The 22,547-nt window shown below is 45.5% G+C and overlaps 1 protein-coding gene across 4 annotated transcripts in view; it reads left to right on the forward strand.

Annotated features, from left to right (window-relative positions):
- Positions 1-9,126: 9,126 nt before the first annotated feature.
- The window catches only part of DCLK3 (doublecortin like kinase 3), a 32,232-nt gene continuing 18,811 nt past the window's right edge, over positions 9,127-22,547 (forward strand). For 2 of the 4 annotated variants that reach the window (XM_035318659.1, XM_035318657.1), the window contains exon 1: positions 9,152-9,374. Coding sequence is in view for 2 of the 4 variants with exons in the window: in XM_035318657.1 (XP_035174548.1) it covers positions 9,305-9,374 (70 nt within the window). In the remaining 2 variants the exon portion in view is untranslated. Of the gene's footprint in view, positions 9,375-13,149; positions 13,239-22,547 lie in introns of all 4 variants that reach the window. The other 2 variants (XM_035318661.1, XM_035318658.1) reach the window with 2 other exon arrangements.

Genomic DNA, 22,547 nt, shown 5'->3' on the forward strand with positions numbered 1-22,547 from the left:
GAGGAGGTGAGCAGGCTGAGGAGCATCAGGGAGTCAGAGAGGGAAATCGACTGGTGGAGGTGTTCTCTACCCTCTCTGAGACAGACTCACGAGCCTGCCACAGCACAAGTGTCTCCTGCTACGCAGCAGACAAAAGTTCCCTCTTCCCGCCAGGCAGCAGGAGAGGACCTAAGCCAAGGGGGGAATGGAGGCAGGTTCCTGTTCGAGGTGGTAGGCGAGCCCTGTCCCTGCCCACCTCTCCTTCCCATCTACCCTTATATAACAGGTATGAGGGTCTAGAACACGACAGTCTGAACAACTAAGCAGATGAAACCCCGTCCCAGTTGGAGAGGGTGCTTAAGGCAAGGCAACCTACCCCCCACATTGCTACATCTTCTGTCAAAAAGGAAAGAAGGGTTATTGTCATGGGGGACTCCCTTCTGAAAGGGACAGAGGGCCCGATATGCCAACCGGACCCAACCCAAAGGGAAGTCTGTTGCCTCCCTGGGGCTTGGGTGAGAGACTTTGCTAAGAAAGTCAAGTGCCTGCTACGGCCCACTGACTACTACCCGCTACTGGTCTTTCAGGCTGGTAATGACGAGGTAACAACGAGAAGTCCAAGAGCAATCAAAAGGGACCTTAGGGCTTTGGGGCGGCTAGTTAAAGGATCAGGGGCACAGGTTGTGTTTGCCTCTGTCCTTCCAATAGGGGAGCTTGATGCTGACAGGCGGGCTCATCACATTAACATGTGGCTTCGGGACTGGTGTAACTGACAGAACTTTGGGTTCTTCGATCATGGGAAGATCTACGCGACACCAGGCCTGCTGGCACCAGATGGGACGCGCCTCTCTCAGAGAGGGGTAAGGATTTTTGGTCAGGAGATGGCAGGGCTGATAGATAGGGCTTTGTGAAATGTGTTAATTTGATTTGTGTCAGTATGAAACGACGCTAGGGCCGCATAATGAAATGTAACTTTCTATCTAAGAAAAACAGAGTGATTAGTGTACATAGTTCTTGTAACATACAAAAGAAGGGTCCAGCAATTTGTGTAAATAGTTTGAAGGACGAACACTGAGACTCGAGTCTGGGAGATAAGATGACCAAGGAGGTTTTTTTGGAAACTGCTGACTTCTGAATGAGACGCTGACTTCTGCATGAGAAGCCCAAGCCTCTGATGTCTGGCAAAGAGATCCACCAAATAAGGAAAAACGGAGAGTTGAAGGACGACCAAAAGACAAAACCTGAGAGGAAGACTATGAGCCTTCAGCACAAGAGACCGCCAGAAAGACCACCAGAGACTGATACGCATGTGCCCGGAGAGGGTTCAGATTCTGGAAACTAATTATAATAACCCTACCTTTTCTAGGAATAGTGATAAATATGTATTAGTCTAGTAGCATAAAAATCAGCCACCTGATGTAATAGGTGTGCGTACTGGTGGAGCAGAGACTCCTGGCACACTCAGCACTGTTTGCTTGCCGCCATTCACTTAATAAATCACAAACTTTGATTAAAATCCTATTTGGGACTTAATCATTTATCTCAGCTTTAAACTAGAGTTGAAGGGGGAAGGGGATAATACCAGGCATGCCGGTGATGAGCTAAGGGATAGTGCGCTAGAATCAGAGGGACTGTGTGCCAGTGAGGACCTTCAGTCAGCTCTACAAGATGCTGCGTGTAGGGAGGCTCATCTGAAGTGCTTCTACACAAACGCACACAGTATGAGGAATAAAATGGATGAGCTAGAAGTCTTGGCCCAGTCCCACAGCTATGACATCATTGGCGTAAGCAAAACCTGGTGGGATGAGTCCTGTGGCTGGTGTGCTGAAATAGATGGTTACAGGCTCTTCAGGAGGTACAGGCAGGATAGGCAAGGTGGCGATGTATGTGAAGCACGGGCTGGACTGTGTGGAACTTCAGGTTAGCGATGGCAAAGTTGAGAGCCTCTGGGTAAGGATTAAGGGACGAACAAATAAAGGGGATGTCGTTGTGGGAGTCTATTACAGACCATCTAGCTAGGACAACAACGCCAATGAATTATTCTTTGCAGAACTAAGAGATGCCTTGAGATCAACTCCCCTTGTCCTTATGGGGGACTTCAACCTGCCAGACGTTGACTGGGATCACCACACAGCTGACACGAGCAAGTCCAGGAGGTTCATAAAGCACCTCAATGATAACTTCTTGGTGCAGGTGCTAAGGGAGTCAACTAGGAAAGGTGCCCTCTTAGATCTGTTGCTGGAGGACAGAGAGGGTCTTGTGGGAGACGTGGCAATTGGCGGCCGTCTCGGTCATAGTGACCATGAAGTGGTTGAGTTTAGAATTTATGGTGACAGAAGGAAAACTGCCACCAAAACTTCAGCTCTGGATATGGGGAGAGCAGACTTCAGGCTGCTCAGGGAACTAGTCAGCAAGGTCCCCTGGGAAACTGCTTTTGAAGGCATTAGCATCCATCAGTGCTGGTCAGTCTTTAAGCACTGCCTCCTAAAAGCACAGGATCAGGCAATTCCAAAATATCGGTAGTCAGGCAGGCGGGGCAGAAGGCCAGTCTGGCTGACCAGGGATCTTCTACTGGAGCTTAGGCGAAAAGAGAAAATGTATGGCTGCTGGAAGGAGGGTCAGGCAACGTGGAAGGAATACAGGGACACTGTTCACGTTTGTAGGGAGAAAATTTGTGTGGCCAAAGCCCAGCTAGAGTTGAAGCTGGCCATGTCTGTGGGAGACAATAAAAAAGTTTTTTTCAGATATGTGAACAGAAAAAGGAGAACCAAAGTAAACATAGGTCCTCTGCTTGATGGGGAAGGTCTCCTCACAGACGACATAGGCAAAGCAGAGACATTTAATGCCTTCTTTGCCTCTGTCCTCAACACTGATGATGGGCTTTGGGACCCAGGGTGCCCTGTGCTGGAGGACCTTGATGGTGGGAATAACAAACTCCCAACCGACCCTGAACATGGGCAGGATTTGCTGCTCCACCTGGATCCATACATGTCCAGGGGTCCGGATGGGATTCATCCCAGAGTGCTTAAAGAGCTGGCTGACGTCATCACGGGACCTCTCTCAATTATTTTTTAACAATCTTGGGAATCTGGAGAGGTCCTGGCAGCGGTGGGGCTCCCCTGCAGGTGACTGGATCCCGGACGAGCCCCCAAACTGTGAGAAACACTCTGTAGCCAATAACTTAGGCTCAGGTGAGGATCTCAGTGAAGTAATTTATTCGCAATTGCAATGGTGGGCGCCCCACAAGCAGGAGAGCACGCCTACTAGTTCCAAAACACAGTTTATATACTTTTTGATGACAGGACCCTCCCATTTCCCCACTGAGTGGGTAATCCAGGTTCACAATCTATTTGATGCTTCACAGACAATGCATGACCTTCAGTTTAAGGTCTGTTAAATTTCAAATTTCTTTTGACTTTTTTACTTCTTGAAGTGGTAATGTTTCTTCACTTATCTGACTTGACTTGACACTATGATTTTCAACTAATTGTTCTAAGGAGTCCGGTTGTCTGCATTTTACAAGGTCGCCTGCTAAGCTTTCTTATCACTGCAAGCATAAATCAATACCTCATTCCTTCCCTCTAAACAAATGTAACTCTGCAAAAACAACATTTCTATTCCCACACTATCCCCGAAATAGTATTTTCACAAACTCCTCCTTTTGGCGCCTGCGTAGTGTCTCTTGGTGGTGGTCGTTGGGGGTCATGGGAATGAAGGCTTATGGTTCCCCCCACATCGCTGCTAGCAACCTTTTGTTCCTGTGCAGACCCTGTGGATTCCTGGATCTCATCCAGACCGCAGGGGCAGCTTCAACTGGCTCCCTCTTCTTCTGTGCATGCTCTGCCCTCCACAAGGTTCCTGAAAGCAGCAAAACATGATCGACACTAACCCATGCGAGGCCATCTTTTCCCACATTTCGTTAACCCTTGAAACCACACTAATAATACAATTATCATATAACATTAAACAACAAATTTTAACAGTTTTGACATGTGGAAAATGGACTCCACAATCAATAAGATTGTAAAGTAGGTATGTTTATTCAGTGCTGGGCAGCATGAGGGGTAGTCCCACCAAAGTCGTGCGCACCTGACACGGCAACTTGCATTGGTTATATGCAGTAAACAGTTACATATGCATGAAGTTTCACAATATGCCTATACATATTCATAACCTGTCCCTGCTTCATATTAAAATTAGTTCCAAGGAGTCATTTCCATAAACTCCTCCCATCTGCACTTGCACAGTGTATTCTGGTGGTGGTCGTCAGGGGTCGTGGGGATGAAGATTGATGACTCTTCCTCATCACCAATAGTTGACCTCTTGTCTTTGCACTGACTCAGTTGCTCCTTGGCTCTTGTCCATCTGCAGGACCAGTTTCTACCAGTTTCTTAAGATAGGCTCACACTCTTATTAGGAGACTGAACTTGGTAAGTGGCCCAAGGCTTCTTGCTTTAGTTAATTTGCACAATGCACCACAGTGTCTTGGTTTTAGCTAGGAGAGAGTTAATATTCCTCCCAGTAGCTGGTAGAGTGCTATGTTTTGGATTTAGGATGAGACTAATGTTGATAACACACTGATGTTTTACTTGTTGCAGAGCAGTGCTTACACCAAGCCAAGGACTTTTCAGCTTCTCTCTCTGTCCTGCCAGCGGGCAGTCTGGGGGTGCAGCAAGAGCTGGGAGGGGACAGACCCAAGACAGCTGACCCAAACTGGCCAAAGGGGTATTCCATACCATCTGATGTCATGCTAAATAATATATAGGGGTGGCTAGCCGTGGTGGGGGGCCGGCTGCTTGGGAATAGACTGAACATCGGTCAGCGGGTGGTGAGCAATTGTATTGTGCATCACTTATTTTGTACATATTATTATTATTTTATTTTCCTGTCCTAATAAACTGTCCCTATCTCAACCCATAGATTTCAGTTTTTTTTTCTTGTTTCTCTCCCCCATCCCAGAGAGGGAGGGGGGGAGGGTGAGCGAACGACTGTGTGGTTTTTAGCTGCTGGCTGGGTTAAACCATAACACACAGTTAGCAAAGACACTAAGTAGCATCCTAGTTTAATGCCTTCCGTGCTCTATCTCTGCTTGATAAGATTCTCCTAACTCCCTCTCTCAGTTTCAACCAGCAAACCTCCAGCAATTTCCATGCCTTAACGGTGGGAGAACAAGCAACCCGAGACGGCAAGGTGTCTCCTTAATCACCCTTCTTTGTTCCCTCTAAACTCTTCACATTCCTGATGGCCACATCGTTAAGAGTCTGATGTTATCACTAACCATGTGGCTTGTCAACTCCCATGGCCACACATCTCTCCTTCCTTATTAATAACAACCATCTTCTTGACACGAATTATTACTCCATATATCACATTGATCTTATGATTTTTTTCGGTGGTCTTGTTGTGTAAATGACTGTAATATCACTGTTCTGGCAAAATGATATATTTTCTTGGTTCCACTCAGGTATTAGGATTTCGTTTCTAATGGGAGTTATTCTCTTCATTACATTCATTACATTCCACTTCTTAGAATGAGAATTATCTATGAGAATTATTCTACTTATTAGAACGAGATTTTCCCCTGCACTCTCAAAAACATTTTTTAAAAAATCAAAGAATTTACATCCGTTCTACTTCTTAGAAAAAAGATATTTTGTTTTAAATTTAAAAAATATTTTTGAGGGTGGAGGGTAAAATCTGTAATGTTCTTGTGCAGTTAGGCACGTGTTTATTGCTTTTAAAATAATGCCTGCCATTTTCATTATTTTAATCTTTTCATTATTTTATTTCTCCTTGAGAATGTCTCAAAAATCTGCCTCTAGAGTTCTAACAGCATCTGACTTTAGGTAGCCACTCTCACCTTAATCAGATTAATTCCTTCATCTTCCACCCCTTGTATTTCATATACTGAAGCCGTGGAACATGAGATTGAAATGTAGTTTGCAGAGAACTCAGTGAAGATCTATTTTAGTCTTATTTTTAGCCTTCTGTAAAGGTCAAGATTTTTTATTTATTTATTTATTTTTATATTAAATGCATTGAGTTTTTTTTTTTTTTTTTTTTTTTTTTTAAGAGAGACATATTAACTCCTGTCTAATTTAAATATGGACATTTTTGCAAATATGAAATCATCCCCTTTAGTTCTGCCAGCAGTAGAAGTGTCAGGATGCCTGTTACAGATGCTTGTATTTCAAGCTCTGTGTTGGCTAGAGCCATGTGATGTGACAAAGTTTGAAATGCCCAGGGCAGCCACTGGCTCTTCGGCTTTTGGAATACCCTGGTGCTGATTCATTTGAAAAAGATATGCAAACTTTTCTTTATAGGCTAAGGACAGTATTTATGACTGAGTGCTGGGTCTCAAGATGTTGAGCCTAATTTGCATCCTCAAGGGCTGTTAGCAAGCTGGAAAGCCACCGTGTGCAAACGACTTTCACATACAAATGATAAGCTAACATTGAAATCAAACTGCTACTTCTGTGCTGATTTGTTCAATATTCCACATTAGATTTCTGGACATCAGGAAACAGCTCTCATCAGACATTGTGAAAAAACAGATTAAGCTGAAAGTAGGTGTTTTTTCTTTCCTGTCCACTTGCAATTGTAATGTCTTTTATCTCACATTAAAAGAGAGAGAGAGAGAGAAGCAAATGAATATATATAGTTCATTTGTTCCTCTGCTCTTGCTACTTTTTCCACACTTGATATGTGCACAGATGATTTATCATTTTCAAAATAATATGCTGTGATGTCAGAAGAAAGATCATATCTAGGCTAGAACTTAATACATCCAGTATTAAAAAAAAAAAAAAAAAAAATCAATGAAACTGTTAATGATTTTCTTTAATGAGAATTTTAATGAAATTTTCCTAAGAACATGATGAGAAACATGCAAAATGCAATACTAGAGCATGAGCATCTAGAGAGAATAATTCCTCAACAGGATCACCAGGACCTTTTGTTTTGCATATCTTCCTTAATTTAAGTACAGCCCTTGAAACAGAACAGGTGTTAGCGTAGCAGGCACATAACCACAACGTGATTATATGAAGGTGCTTTATTCAGCGCTGGAAACCAGGGGCAGGTGCCCAAATCTGGCTTCGAATCCCGTTACATCCCGACCGCAATTTATACTATTGTGGTTACATAAGATGCTGCATATTCATTATAGGTTACAACATCAACCTCGCATCCCATTTTGATTAGCTCTCCTCCCCTTTGCACATGCCCAGTGCCATCTGGTGGTCTTTTAGGTGGTCTTCATGATGAAGTAAAGAGTCTTCCTCTCTTCTGAACTCTTCACCCTTCTCCCTAACGCATGCTCTCTTCAGTTCCTGGTGCTTATCCAACAGGTTTCACCATCTTCGGCTCCTTATCGAAAGGCCAAACTGTACCTGTTCATCTTCAAGTGTCCTCCCTATACATTTTCTCTTAGATATATTGGTTATACTTGTACTCGACCCTTCACCAAGCAGTACAAGATAAGCAGTACAAGATACAAAATATGTGTTAATGTCAACAACAACAGGAGATTTAGAATAGAATAAATAAGATCCTCAGAAAGGGATGATCAGACTCATTTAGGAAGAAAACCTGCTTTCTTTTGACCTTGTGCTAGATTCAGTGACATCTTTCTATCTTAGAAATCACCTGCTCTTTCCCTCCCTCCCTTGAGAACCAGGCTCTTGCTGGCACCTGTGCTGGCATTAACACATATTTTGTATCTTGTAGATGTAGAGCTTAGCACTATGGTTTAGTGGAGGACTTATTAGTGTTAGGTCAGAGCTTGGACTCTGTGATCTTGGAGGTCTCTTCCAACCTAGATGCTTCTGTGATTCTGTGATCCCTGGCCACTAAATTTTATCCAATTACCCCTGTTGTAAGTCCAATTACCTCTATTGTAAAATACATTTTCCACAGAGACATCTCTTTTCATTAGATTTCAGGAGCGGAAGAAAACACAGCTTCTCTCTGTAATTTATGCCAATGATTATTCACTCTCATTGATGAAATTTCTAATTTGAATTTGTCTGACTTCAACTTCTAGACATCGACTCTCCTTATTCTTTTTCTATACAAGATTAAAGGGCCTCTTAGTTCCTAGTATTTTCCCCTATGAAGACATGTACATGCTGTAATAAAATTGTATCTCCTTCATCTCAATAAGATGAGTGGACTGACTTCATTTTATGCAATTCTTGAATCAGCTTTGTGGCTCGTTATTTCACTCTCACCAATCTTTCAAGCCTGCCTTTAAAACCACATCTATTAGACGCACAGTGTTTCAGGGGCAGGCAGGATGCTGGTGGAAAAACCACATGCTTCTTGTTCTTCCTTGTTGTCCTCCCCTTCACCCCAAGACCTTTTGGATGTGTTGGAGGGCTGCTGGGAGAGCCCGGAGCTGCTTTTCCTACAGCGTGCTCTCTGCTCCTCTCCAAGCCACAGCATTTCTGACATGCATACAGAAGCGATGAGCAATGACTGAGCAATTTCTTAATTTTGAGCATGTCCCATCCACTCTTGCTGGCCACCAAAGGCTGCCAGGCCAAAGCAGTGCTAGCTCTCCATGGCTGCCCTTCGCAGGCCCCATCTCCCCTCCTGTGCTTGCCCCTCTGCCCAGCAACCTGCAACAATAATAAATTTGCTTCTAAATCATGGATAAAGTGTCTCACCATGACTTTACTTAATACCTTGATTCTCTTACTTGATGTTTGGCAACCAGTTGTTCAGGCATTCAATATATGCTTTATTTACAAGGTTTAGCACTCTTCTCTTCTTACTCCAATCTTCTTACTCCAATGGCTAAGGCTACGTGGCATTTGAGGGGCTATAACAAAAGCACACACAACCCACCACCCTTACACTAACACCTGTGAAGCCAGGCAGGACACACTGGCATCCCCAAATGGACGTATCTCCCATGGCAGGCAGGTGTTTGGCAACGGGGAAAGGAGGCCACATGGGACGACATCGTGGTATGACTGCACCACCTGCAGCTGACAGGAGGGCAGTGGGGGTCAGGCTGGAAGCCCCGGGAGGATGAGGAGAGGCGTGAGGAGGGTGCCTCCGGGGGTTGCAGGTACCTCGGATGGAGGGATGAGAAACAGAGGTACAAGAGAACATGGGCAGCGTGAGAAGATGGCGGCGGGGAGGCGCCCCCCCGTGGGGCTGCCTGTGGAGGGCGGGCCGCTGCCGGAGAGGTGTGACCGCTTGGTGTGCCCGTAACGCGGCGCCACCTCCCCTCCGCCGTCATCCTAGCCCTTCCGCTACTCCTGGCAGCTGTGAGAGGGACCCCAGTCCTGAGCGAGCTGAGCCCGGGCTTGGCGCCATGCCAGCCGCCGCGCCGCCCCCGCTGCAACCCGCGGCGGGCTCCTGCTGCCCCTACGGCCGCTGCGCGGGTGAGTGGGCTCTCCGTCGCCCCCGGACGGTGGGGCGTAATGGCGGGGGTCTCTTGGAGATCCTGGTGGTCGTCCGGGGAGTGTAGGTGAAGGGAGAGGCTGAAGGAAGGCTGAGGTGCTTGGGTGGGTGCTGTTACAGGCGGCAGCCGAGCCGCGTCGGGGTACAGCGCCGGCTGTATCCCTGTGTCCCCGGCTACTGCACTTGGTCAGGTAGGTTTAACAGCAGAGCAGGTATTTATAGGAAAAGTGCCCAGAATTTTGTGCTGTGCAGTATTATTTTCTGCCTTCCTCCGGGGACATTCAGTAGGCGATGGCAGTAAGGCTGGGCGGGCTGCTGGTTGGAGCTAAAGGAACAATTTACAGGTTGTGAGACACCGAGCTTGGAAACAACCCCATAAACTAAAACTTTTGCTGCACTGTTTACTGAAAAGTTTACTTAAAAGGAAAAAATAAGACCTCACGGCAGTGTAACAAAACTCTGGCTCCTTCCTCTGAGCATTTTTACTGTAACATTTTTGTGTGAGAGGATAATCGGAGTTTATTACCAAATCTGACAGTTCATCTTGCATGCTTTTGCTATGAGCTTTATACAGACATAAAAATATGTGCATGTCTGCATGTGAGTTTTTCTTCCCACCTCCTCCTCGACTTTTTCTTTAGCCTCCCCTTTCTCCTCTTGGCATATTTTTTATCCAGTCTAGGTGTGGTTTTGACTTTGAGATGTTGAGAACCAGCAGAGAGTCACAAAACAGTCAGCAAACACAACAGTGCTTACAAAATATATTACAGCTACTCTGTAGAATTCAAGTGCAGTTATTATGGCAACTCTGTCATGGTCTTCTCAAGAGGCTGTGTTTTCTAGCTAAGGAAGCCATCCTGTGGCTCTTTGGATAGAACTGATTCTGCAGAATTTCTTTCTTGAGGTGTAACAGGTTTGGATCTCCTGAAATGGCTTGACTCTTTCCATGAAAGTTTGTTGTAGGATGCTAGGGCATCTCATAGCTTCTGGTAAATCTCCATCTGTGGTTCATTAACCTGAATTGGTTACTTGGGCTTAAACATTCAGCAAAGATAACTTAGTTTTAATTCAAGTTATTCGCAGCTGTTCAAGACTGAATTTGCGCTGTGCAGAAGTTACCTCTTCTCTGTTGTATTGCTTTTTTCTGTAAACTCAAGTTAATTACCTTGGGCATGTTGACCTGGGATTTAAATGTCTTTTTTGCATATATGTGCACTGCTGCTTTTTCTAGAAGAGCTTCATGTTTTTGGCGTCTGTGGGGCTCTCAGCTTGTGGCATCTATGGGAAGTTATGTGGGATTTATTTCCCATTTCTAAGATCACTTAGCTTAGTTTCTGTTTCTACAGAAACATGTATAGTTCTGTAGAAATCAGGGAAGCTGATTGTCCTTCCTTCTTTTCCAACAGTTCTAGGGCTAATTGAGTTGGTGTATGTTGCTTTGACTTGATGATTCCTAAATGCTTAAAAACATTTGATGTCAGTGTTGTGCAGATTTTCTTGTACATGCAATTAGCGTCGGAACATTACGGTGACTCCAGTAGTCTCACTTAGCTCTGATACTGCTGTCAGTGAAGGTAATATGAATCTTTTAATTAGCTTCAGTGTAACTTGGATCAGAGCTGAAAATGTAGTAGTTGAAAGAGGTGAATATGACATTTCTGTTAACTTTGCTTCTTAAAGGTATACTGTTTTCCAGGCTTTTCTTGTTTTTAGGGTACGTGGTCTGTCCTTTTGGAAAGTATCCATCCAGTAACTGGAAATACTGAAAAATGGGCAGTAGAGCTACTGCCTTGATTGATCCTCAAGTAGATTTGAGGTTTTAGTAATATTAGCAATTTGTTCATCTTGCCTCACAGTAAGTTGCATTCACTACAAGTGAGAGTCAGGCTAATTCACCAACTTCCTTCTGTTACTAGTGTAGTTTACTCAGTCTAGTTATTGTAAGAACGTGAAACAATTGCCTATGTCATGTATTTTTAGAGGAAGATCCAAATAATCATTCTGAAAACACCATCTCCTACTCAGTCAGTATTGCTAGCCTGCACGTATACTCTTATTATTTTTTTCAGTTTTCTTGTCACCTCAAACAAGGTACTTAATAGCAATACTGGATATAGTCTGGTGGTGTGAAAATTCTCATTTTTGTGCTTGTCATCATGTTTTTAAGTATAATTAACACTGGCTTAGAGTTTTGTCTGAGAAATCCATTTTCTTTCATAAGTGTTGTGAAACAATTCGTTTTGCAGTATATGTCTCTTCGGAAAATATGGTTTGGTAGGAATTCTATATTTATATGGGAATTAACCTCTATTAAATGTGCTACATTTCCAAGCAAAATTTTGTGGTAATGGTCCCTTTTGCAAACCAGATAGAGAATCAGGCTCTGGCTGGGTCTTTCCTTTAGTTACGCAACGAGATTATTGGTATTAAAGAATCTGGAAGCCTAATTAAACCCTCAGTGACACCTCTGCAAGCTCTCTTATTTTCACTGGATTTGCTCAGTTGCAACTGATTAGTCATCAAGTTGAGATTTAGGAAGCAATGGAAGTAAAATCCCACACTGAAGAAACAGATTGATGCTCCTTTGGCTGAGATAATACTGGCTAACAGGGTTAAGAAGAAATGAAAGCTTGCTTTTGATGAAACATGAATAATTAATTTGAAATACATGGCAGTATAGGGGGTCAAGAGCATCAACATGAAAGCAAAATTGCCTGTACTTTGAGAAACACAAAGAGGGCTTTGCCAGATGGATCCTGGCAAATCTTGCAGTCATGTTAGATGTTTTTGTTTCCCTCCATCAGTTCTGTCCTCTCCTGGAATATTCCTGATGGAAGGTCCTAGACTGCGGAGCTCACGTCCCTGGTTACTGGGGCAGACCCTAAACCTGTCAAACTTCAGAAAGCAGGCATGGCTGTTCCTAATAAAATACACAGCCTGTCATCTTTGAAAGAAATGAGCAGTTTCATAACATTCTTTTTTTGGTTTTGTGCAGGGCTATAACATAAACTGAGCCTCACACCTCCAAATGCACTGATTCATTTCACGTGTAGTGCATTTAGTCTTTACAGATTATGCTTCTGTATGCTTCTTTAAAGGGCTTTCCTTATGATCACTTCTTAATTTGCTACCCTTAAAATGTCAGAAAGAAAAGGTAATAAAAGTGGAGTTCTGCTCTAAAAAACAAACAAACAAACAAAAAAACAAAAAAAAAAAAACATAAAAATGATTGCACTTGTGACTCATTACCAGGCTACATGCAATCTTTACCTTCATCTGCTGCTCTGGGGGTGATTCAGCTCAGTTTAACGGTAACACATGGCAATAGCCATCTGTGTTTGCTGTAAATATTTTATTTTTTTTAGTTACAAATGGCTTGATTTGTCTTAAACTGTATGGTGGAGTTGCTGTGGGCCTGCAGGGGGAGCAGGTGAGTCGCTAGGAAGGTAATTTTTGCCCATCCACCGTGACCTATGGGGAAAGGAAGTGTAAAACCATCGGAGCAAACCAGGCTGCCCTGCAGTAGTCTCGGTCTCTAGGGGGGCAGATGGGAGGGGACCAGGGCAGACTGCAAAGAGGCTCAGAGCATTTAGGGAAAGAGCAGGGAAGATGAGAGAAAGAGGAAAGCAAAACTCTGAGTTCATCTTCTTTGAGGAGAAAGAAGGAAGGCTGGCCATCTATCCCTCACAATTCTCAAATACAGTAAATATGGTCACATGTTCCTGCATGCTGAGCCTCCTACATGTTTCACTGCAGGTTGGCACCCACACTGGGCTGTTGGTGACACAGAGGCAGCATCTGTCCTCAGAGTGGAAAAATCCAGAGATCGTAGTGAGGGATCCAATGTGGCCATCCCACAGGCTTCCTCCCTCGCCTGGAGTGCAGCCAGCTGCAGGGTTTTTCATGCAGATCCTCCCTCCAGACAGACCTTACCATCTGAGGAGCTCTCTCACTACGTCTGCCTGCTTTTTAGCTTCTCTGGTACTCTTTGCCCTCTGATCTCCCATAAAGTCAGGGGTCTGTGTCCCAAAACTGGCAGTGAAGTGATAATGAGAGAACTGGGCAGGGAGAAGGGACTAGAGTAAATGCATGAAAGAATGGGAACGGGCATTTATGGAACTGAAAGATTTGGAGGTCTCTAGATTCTGGTTTGCATGACAGAGTATTTTATTCTTAAAATCAAAAGCTTATTTTTCTTATGTGCTGTCTGTGTATATGTAGAAGATCGGCTATATGTGAAGTGCAAAAGTTTTTTTGCCTGCTTGGGGCTTATGAAACCAGGAAGTAGGTACAAAGGTGTCTGTGTCTTGAACTTTGTACTCTAGGATTAGTACTGAGGATGTTTTCTTTCCTCACGGCTGACACTTTGGCTATCACTTAATGGGACCAGACATAATTTGCCCAGGAGAAGCTTTAGTTCTGTTGGTGATGTGTGGGAAAGAAGGACCCCGACTTGACATGCAGCTCAGTTTGCAGGGCTGACAGTTACAGGAAAAATAATACTGCATGTGAACTTAAGCAAGCTTGATGTGAAATTATGAAATATGATGAACTTGAACTCCCATCATATTAATTTTGTAGGATATTTGAGACAGATATTACTGTGGTTTGTCCTTTTTGTAGATAAGCTGAACTTAGTTTTACTTCAGTGAACTCAGAGTACTGCCTGAGCTGCTGGGGACCTTAGTTTTCTGCAAATTAGGTTAGACTGGGTCAGCAATTATAGAATCATAGAATATCCTGAGTTGGAAGGGACCCATAAGGATCATCAAGTCCAACTCCTGGCACCGCACGGTTCTACCCAAAAGTTTAGACAGTGTGCCTAAGTGCACAGTCCAATTGCTTCTTAAATTCAGGACCCGCGGGTCCTATCACTGGTGTTTATGGAGAATAGGTCACATGCCTCTCCACTCCCCCTCGCGAGGAAGTTGTAGACCGCGATGTGGTCTCCCCTCAGCCTCCTCTTCCCCAGGCTGAACAGGCCAAGTGACCTCAGCCGCTCGTAATGTCTTCCCCTCTAAGCTCTTCACCATCTTTGACGCCCTCCTCTGGACACTCTCCAACAGTTTCACATCCTTTTTGTACTGTGGCGCCCAGAACTCCACACAGTACTCAAGGTGAGGCCGCACCAGCGCAGAATAGAGCAGGACGATCACTTAACTCGCCCTACTAGCGATGTTGTGCTTGATGCATCCCGGGATGTGGTTGGCCTTCCTGGTTGTCAGGGCACACTGCTGGCTCACATTCAACTTGCTGTCAACCACAACCCCCAGATCCCTCTCTGCGGGGCTGCACTCCAGCGTCTCGTCGCCCAGTCTGTATGTACGGCCAGGGTTGCCTCGTCCCAGGTGCAGGACCCAGCACTTGCTCTTGATAAACTTCATGCAACTGGTGATCGCCCAGTTCTCCAATCTGTCCAGATCTCTCTGCATGGCCTTTCCACCCTCATCCGAGTCTGCAACTCCTCCAAGTTTGGTGTCGTCGGCAAATTTGCTCAAAATACCTTCTAGTCCTACATCCAAATCGTTTATAAAGACATTGAAGAGGACTGGCCCTAAAATGGAGCCTTGAGGGACCCCGCTAGTGACCATCCACCAGCCAGATGCGGCCCCATTTACCACAACCCTTTGAGCCCTGCCCATCAGCCAATTGCTCACCGATCTTATGTTTTTGTTAAGCTGTATGCAGGACATTTTGTCCACCAGGATCCTATGGGAAACTGTGTCAAAAGCCTTGCTGAAGTCCAAAAAGATCACATCAGCTGGTTTCCCTTGGTCAGTTAGATGGATGATCTTATCATAAAAGGAAATCAGATTTGTTAGGCAGGACCTACCTTTTGTGAATCCATGTTGGCTGGGACCAATGACTGCACTGTCCCCCAGGTGCGCTTCAAAAACTTCAAGAATCATCTTCTCCATAACTTTACCAGGCACTGACGTCAGACTGACAGACCTGTAATTGCTAGGGTCTTCTTTCTTGCCCTTCTTGAAAATTGGCACAACATTTGCCAGCTTCCAGTCTACCAGGACCTCTCCAGATTCCCAAGATTGTTAAAAAATAATTGAGAGGTCCTGCGATGACGTCAGCCAGCTCTCTAAGCACTCTGGGATGAATCCCATCCGGACCCCTGGACATGTATGGATCCAGGTGGAGCAGCAAATCCTGCCCATGTTCAGGGTCGGTTGGGAGTTTGTCACACCCACCGTCACGGTCCTCCAGCTCAGGGCGCCCTGGGTCCCAAAGCCCATCATCAGTGTTGAGGACAGAGGCAAAGAAGGCATTAAATGTCTGTGCTTTGCCTATGTCGTCTGTGAGGAGACCTTCCCCATCAAGCAGAGGACCTATGTTTTCTTTGGTTCTCCTTTTTCTGTTCACATATCTAAAAAAAAACCTTTTTATTGTCTCCCACAGACATGGCCAGCTTCAACTCTAGCTGGGCTTTGGCCACATGAATTTTCTCCCTGCAAACATGAACAGCATCCCTGTATTCCTTCCTCATCGCCCGACCTTCCTTCCAGCAGCCGTACACTTTCTTTTTTTGCCTAAGCTCCAGTAGAAGATCCCTGGTCAGCCAGACTGGCCTTCTGCCCCGCCTGCCTGACTTCCGATATCTTGGAATTTCCTGATCCTGTGCTTTTAGGAGGCGGTGCTTAAAGACTGACCAGCACTGATGGATGCTAATGCCTTCAAAAGCAGTTTCCCAGGGGACCTTGCTGACTAGTTCCCTGAGCAGCCTGAAGTCTGCTCTCCCCATATCCAGAGCTGAAGTTTTGGTGGCAGTTTTCCTTCTGTCACCATAAATTCTAAACTCAACCACTTCATGGTCACTATGACCGAGACGGCCGCCAATTGCCACGTCTCCCACAAGACCCTCTCTGTCCTCCAGCAACAGATCTAAGAGGGCACCTTTCCTAGTTGACTCCCTTAGCACCTGCACCAAGAAGTTATCATTGAGGTGCTTTATGAACCTCCTGGACTTGCTCGTGTCAGCTGTGTGGTGATCCCAGTCAACGTCTGGCAGGTTGAAGTCCCCCATAAGGACAAGGGGAGTTGATCTCAAGGCATCTCTTAGTTCTGCAAAGAATAATTCATTGGCGTTGTTGTCCTAGCTAGATGGTCTGTAATAGACTCCCACAACGACATCCCCTTTATTTGTTCGTCCCTTAATCCTTACCCAGAGGCTCTCAACTTTGCCATCGCTAACCTGAAGTTCCACACAGTCCAGCCCGTGCTTCACATACATCGCCACCTTGCCTATCCTGCCTGTACCTCCTGAAGAGCCTGTAACCATCTATTTCAGCACACCAGCCACAGGACTCATCCCACCAGGTTTTGCTTATGCCAATGATGTCATAGCTGTGGGACTGGGCCAAGACTTCTAGCTCATCCATTTTATTCCTCATACTGTGTGCGTTTGTGTAGAAGCACTTCAGATGAGCCTCCCTACACGCAGCATCTTGTGGAGCTGACTGAAGGTCCTCACTGGCACACAGTCCCTCTGATTCTAGCGCACCATCCCTTAGCTCATCACTGGCATGCCTGGTTTGATCTGTTACATTAGTGCAAACTGAATAATTTATCTGTTATATTAGTGCAAACTGAAAGTGAATGTGCTGACACGAGTATGACTGGAGTCGCCCATTAGGGTATCAGAAATAATGTTACGGAAATTAAACTATTTCCCTTTTTTGATTGAGACAGTATTAAAACTGTTCTTCAAAGAGTCCAGTTGATAAGTGTTGTTGGTAAGATTGAATGTATTTTTGTTTTACTTCTGTACTAATGTAGACAGAAGTTCATAGAAATACCATGATTTGTTGATTTCTGATGTCATCTGATAAAATACACATTGGTTATCTGAATGTACTGAGATTATGCTTACTTTATTTAGTTTTGTAAAGCATGTTTATGATACAGTATGATTTACAGTAATATTTCATTGTCTAGTGTGTTTTATAACTGTTTTACCATCAAATATGTTTTGAACATATATCATTGCCCAATGCACTTCTACCAGGCTGGATACTTATAATCCAACATTATTCAGATTACAAAGTGAAGCCTTTATGACTGTTGATCAGCAGTGCTACCCCCACCCCTGTTCATGTGCATTATGATATAAACAGTAACAAAATTATCAGATGCTGCTTTTTTCCCCCAGGCTTTCTGGCTCCATCAGTGCATGGGATGGACAAAGCTTGCCTAATCAGCATCTACTCGCTGTTTACCCTGGCTGTTCCCGCCTTTCACTGCATGGTTTTTGGACCCTGCTTTTAGTACTTGTGAGCTCTTCTGTCATGGTTATTGCTGCAGTAGCAAACATGGACTAGTGTCTTTGTGAAACCTCTAAACAGAGGGCTTTAACTGCGTTTTGTTCAGCTGGAGTCAAGACACAAAATCCTCAGTTCTTCAAAGTGGGTAAGAATGCCACTTGAGATGCGCAGGCCCAAGGTGTTTAGATGGCTTAGTGTTACGCATGTGTTGTGTTATGTATTGCTTTGTGTCTGAAGTACAGCTTCCAGCAAATTCTCTTGCAAGTGAGAGCACTGAGCACTTTTGCAGACTGGGTCTCAGGATATTGTTTTGGGCACCAGAGTGTAATCCTCACTGAAAAATTTAGATTAATTTGATTGCTCTGAAACTTTATGGAATTGCCTGAGATACAATCCAGTTCTCCAGAGCTGTATTCCTGTAGGCAAAGAAACTATTCTTCCTATATTGTTTCACTATAATCTAATTACAGAGGTAGTTTCTGTAGATAACACTTTTTGACCATGCAGTCCTGATTCTGGTTCATCTGTAAAAGAGTGACAACAGAAGGAGGTAGAATCTGTGAAGAATCACACAGGAGGGACGTGAGGACAGTTCTCCTATAGCTCCCAGTCTTGTCCCTTTGCCAAAGTTCAGCATCCAACCTGAATTCCTAGCCTGCTCATATTCTCACCCTCAGGTTTTACTGCTTCCCAATTACAGTCTCCATCTGCTTCCTCTGGGTCAGCAAAGTTTATAGAAATTGCAGTCAGCGGGTATCTAACTGTGGCCCTATTTGCCATGTTCCCTGCAGCCTTTCCCCATCCCTACTTGTGACTTCTTGGTCCTCTTTTCTCCTATCTTCCCAGTCCAAATCTACACCACGTTTCCTTTTCCAGCTTCAGACTCTGGCCCTACTACACCCAGGCTGGCTTCTGGATGATGATACCAGAGGAGCAGTGCCCCCTCCAGTTCCCTCTCCTGTTCCCAGCTTTCTTGTTCTTTCCCTGCAAGCTTCAGCTCTTACTGCATTTTGTCTTTGTCTGCATTTCCTCAATCAGCTTACACTTTTAATCCCTTTGTCAGGGCTCCCCATCCCATGTTCTATAATTCCTAATCTTATCTCTTTGCTGGGAGTAATTCATCTTCCACGGCATGTGGGAGGCCTGAGTGACTCTTCTTCTCCTTAGTCCTGTGTATCTGCCTCTGTACATGTTTGTCTATAGCCCTAGTCTCCTTTGGTATCTAAATCTCTGCACTTAATGCCTTCTTCCAGTCTCCTACATGACAAGCCATTTCCAGTCTTCTCTGCTTCCCTTACTGTCTCCTTTTGAGATGTCTCAGCCACGTTTACTCAGTCCCAAGCTTTTGACCAACTGTTCATCTCCCACTTTTTCTTATTAACAAAACAGTCTCAGCATGATAGTTGGTGGGATTTGTGAAAGCAGCCAGACACAGACCTTCCACTGAATTGGCTTGCAGAGTATCTGAAAATGTGGTGTTCAGAGGTATTTCTTTCCTTCTTCCTCTGCTGCTGTCTGCTGTTTTTTGAGTTGCAGAATCACAGAATTGTCTACGTTGGAAGAGACCTCCAAGATCATCTAGTTCAACCTCTGACCTAACACTAACAAGTCCTCCACTAAAACATATCACTGAGCTCTACATCTAAACGTCTTTTAAAGACCTCCAGGGATGGTGACTCAACCACTTCCCTGGGCAGCCTATTCCAATGCCTAACAATCCTTGCAGTAAAGAAGTTCTTCCTAATATCCAAACTAAACTGCCCCGGCGCAACTTTAGCCTGTTCCCCCTCGTCCTGTCACCAGGCACGTGGGAGAACAGACCAACCCCCACCTCGCTGCAGCCTCCTTTAGAGTACCTTTAGAGTGCAATAAGGTCACCCCTGAGCCTCCTCTTCTCCAGACTAAACAGTCCCAGCTCCCTCAGCCGCTCCTCATAAGACTTGTTCTCCAGACCCCTCACCAGCTTCATTGCCCTTCTCTGGACTCACTCAAGCACCTCCATGTCCTTCTTGTAATGAGGGGCCCAAAACTGAACACAGTACTTGAGGTGCGGTCTCACCAGAGCTGAGTACAGGGGGACAATCACTTCCCTAGCCTTGCTGGCCACACTGTTTCTTATGCAAGCCAGGATGCTGTTGGCCTTCTTGGCCACCTGAGCACACTGCTGGCTCATATTCAGCCGACTATCAACCATCACTCCCAGGTCCTTCTCTGCCAGGCAGCTTTCTAATCCCTCATCTCCCAGCCTGTAGCGCTGCTTGGGGTTGTTGCGCCCCAGGTGCAGGAGCTGGCACTTGGCCTTGTTGAACTTCATACAGTTGGCCTCAGCCCATGGATCCAGCCTATCCAGATCCTCCTGCAGAGCCTTCCTGCCCTCCAGCAGATTGACACATGCACCTAACTTGGTGCAAACTTACTGAGGGTGTGCTTGATCCCCTCATTCAGATCATCGATGAAGATATTAAAGAGAACTGGCCCCAGTACTGAGCCCTAGGGGATTCCACTAGTGACCAGCCTCCAACTGGATTTAACTCCATTCACCACGACTCTTTGGGCCTGGCTACCCAGCCAGTTTTTAACCCAATGAAGTGTACGCCAGTCCAAGCCAAGAGCAGCCAGTTTCTTGAGGACAATGATGTGGGAAACAGTGTCAAAAGTCTTACTGAAATCAAAGCAGACCATATCCACAGCCTTTCCCTCACCCATTAAGCGTGTCACTTTGTCACAGAAGGAGATCAGGTTAGTCAAGCAGGACCTGCCTTTCATAAACCCATGCTGGCTGGGCCTGATCGCCTGCTTGCCCTGCAAGTGTCACATGATGACGCTCAAGATAATCTACTCCATGAGCTTCCCTGGCACTGAGGTCAAACTAACAGACCTATAGTTTCCCGGTCTATCCTCCGGCCCTTCTTGTAGATGGGTGTCACGTTTGCTAGCTGCCAGTTGACTGGGACCTCCCCTGATAGCCAGGACTGCCAATAAATGATGGAAAGTGGCTTGGCCAGCTCTTCTGCCAGTTCTCTCAGCACCCTCGGGTGGATCCCATCCGGCCCCATCGACTTGTGTACATCTAAGTGCTGTAGCAGGTTGCCAACCATTTCCTGGTGGATTGTGAGGGCCACATCCTGCTCCCCATCCCCTTCCACCAGCTCAGGGTAATGGGTATCTAGAGAACAACTGGTCTTGCTGCTAAAGACTGAGGCAAAGAAGGCATTAAGCACATCACCCTTTTCCTCATCTCTCGTCACAAAGTCTCCCCCCGCATCCAGTAAAGGGTGGAGATTCTCCTTCGTCCTCCTTTTTATGTTAATGTATTTATAAAAACATTTTCTGTTATCTTTAACAGCAGTAGCCAGATTGAGCTCCAGATGACCTTTGGCCTTTCTAATTTTGTCCCTACACATCCTTACAACATCTGTATAATCCTTCTGAGTGCCCCGCCCTCTTTTCCAAAGATTATAAACCCTCTTTTTTTTTTTTTTTTTCTTCCCTTAAGCTCTTGATACAACTCTCTGTTCAGCCAGGCTGGTCTTCTTTGGTGCCAGCTCGTCTTTGGGCACATGGGGACAGACTGCTCCTGAGCCTTTAAGATTTCCTTCTTGGGGAGTGCCCAGCCTTCCTGGGCTCCTCTGCCTTTCAGAACCGCCTCCCAAGGGATTCTGCCAACCAGTGTCCTGAACAGCTCAAAGTCTGCCCTCTGGAAATCTAAGACAGTAGTTTTACTGTTCCCCTTCCTGCCTTTGCCAAGAATAGAGAACTCTACCATTTCATGGTCACTCTGCCCAAGGCAGCTCCCAACCACCACATCTCCCACCAGTCCTTCTCTGTTTGTGAACAGAAGGTCCAGCGGGGCACCTCCCCTGGCAGGCTCACTAACCAGCTGTGTCAGGAAGCTATCTTCCATGCTCTCCAGAAACCTCCTAGACTGCTTCCTCTGAGTTGTATTGCATGTCCAGGACATGTCTGGGAAGTTGAAGTCCCCCACGAGGACAAGAGCCAAAGATTTCACAACTTTTGCCAGCTGCCTGTAGAATTCCTCATCCGTCTCCTCATCCTGGTTTGGGGATCTATAACAGACCCCCACCAGGATGCTTGCCTTGTTAACCTTCCCGCCAATCCTAATCCATAGGGACTCAACCTTATCATTCCTAGTCTCAGTCTTGATTTCCACAACATCAAAACACTCTCTAATATAGAGAGCCACACCACTACCCCTTCTGTGCTGCCTGTCCCTTCTGAAGAGCCTATAGCCAGTCATTGCAGCACTCCAGTCATGGGAAGGGTCCCACCACATTTCAGTGATGGCAACCAAGTCATAGCTTGCCTGCTGCATGATGGCTTCCAGCTCCTCCTGTTTGTTGCCCATGCTGCGTGCATTAGTGTAGATGCACTTCAGCTGGGCCATTGCCTTCTCCCCCAGCCCTCACATTGGTCTCCCTGGCACACCTCTAACGAGCCTTATTCCTTCCGTGTCCCCCTTCCTGCCTAGTTTAAAGCCCTCTCAATGAGCCCTGCCAGCTCCTGGACTAGTGTCTATTTTCCCCTAAGAGACAGGTGGGACCTGCAGTTAGCAGGCCGGGTGCTGAGTAAATCACCCTGTGGTCAAAAAAACCCACAAAATTCCTGTGTTGGCACCAGCCTTTGAGCCACGTGTTTATCAGATGGGCTTTCCCTGTCCTCTCTGCACCCCTCCCTGCCACTGTAGGGATGGAAGAAAACACTACCTGTACTCCCGCTTCATCCACTAACCGTCCCAGTCCCCTATAGTCCCATTTTATAGCCTTCAGGCTTCTCTCTTCAGTATCATCTCTGCCAGCCTGAAGTATCAATAGTGGATAGTAGTCAGAGGGGCAAACCAGGTTAGGAAGCTTTCTGGCAAAG

The sequence above is a fragment of the Oxyura jamaicensis genome, chromosome 2 (assembly GCF_011077185.1).
Source record: "Oxyura jamaicensis isolate SHBP4307 breed ruddy duck chromosome 2, BPBGC_Ojam_1.0, whole genome shotgun sequence".
NCBI lineage: Eukaryota > Metazoa > Chordata > Aves > Anseriformes > Anatidae > Oxyura > Oxyura jamaicensis.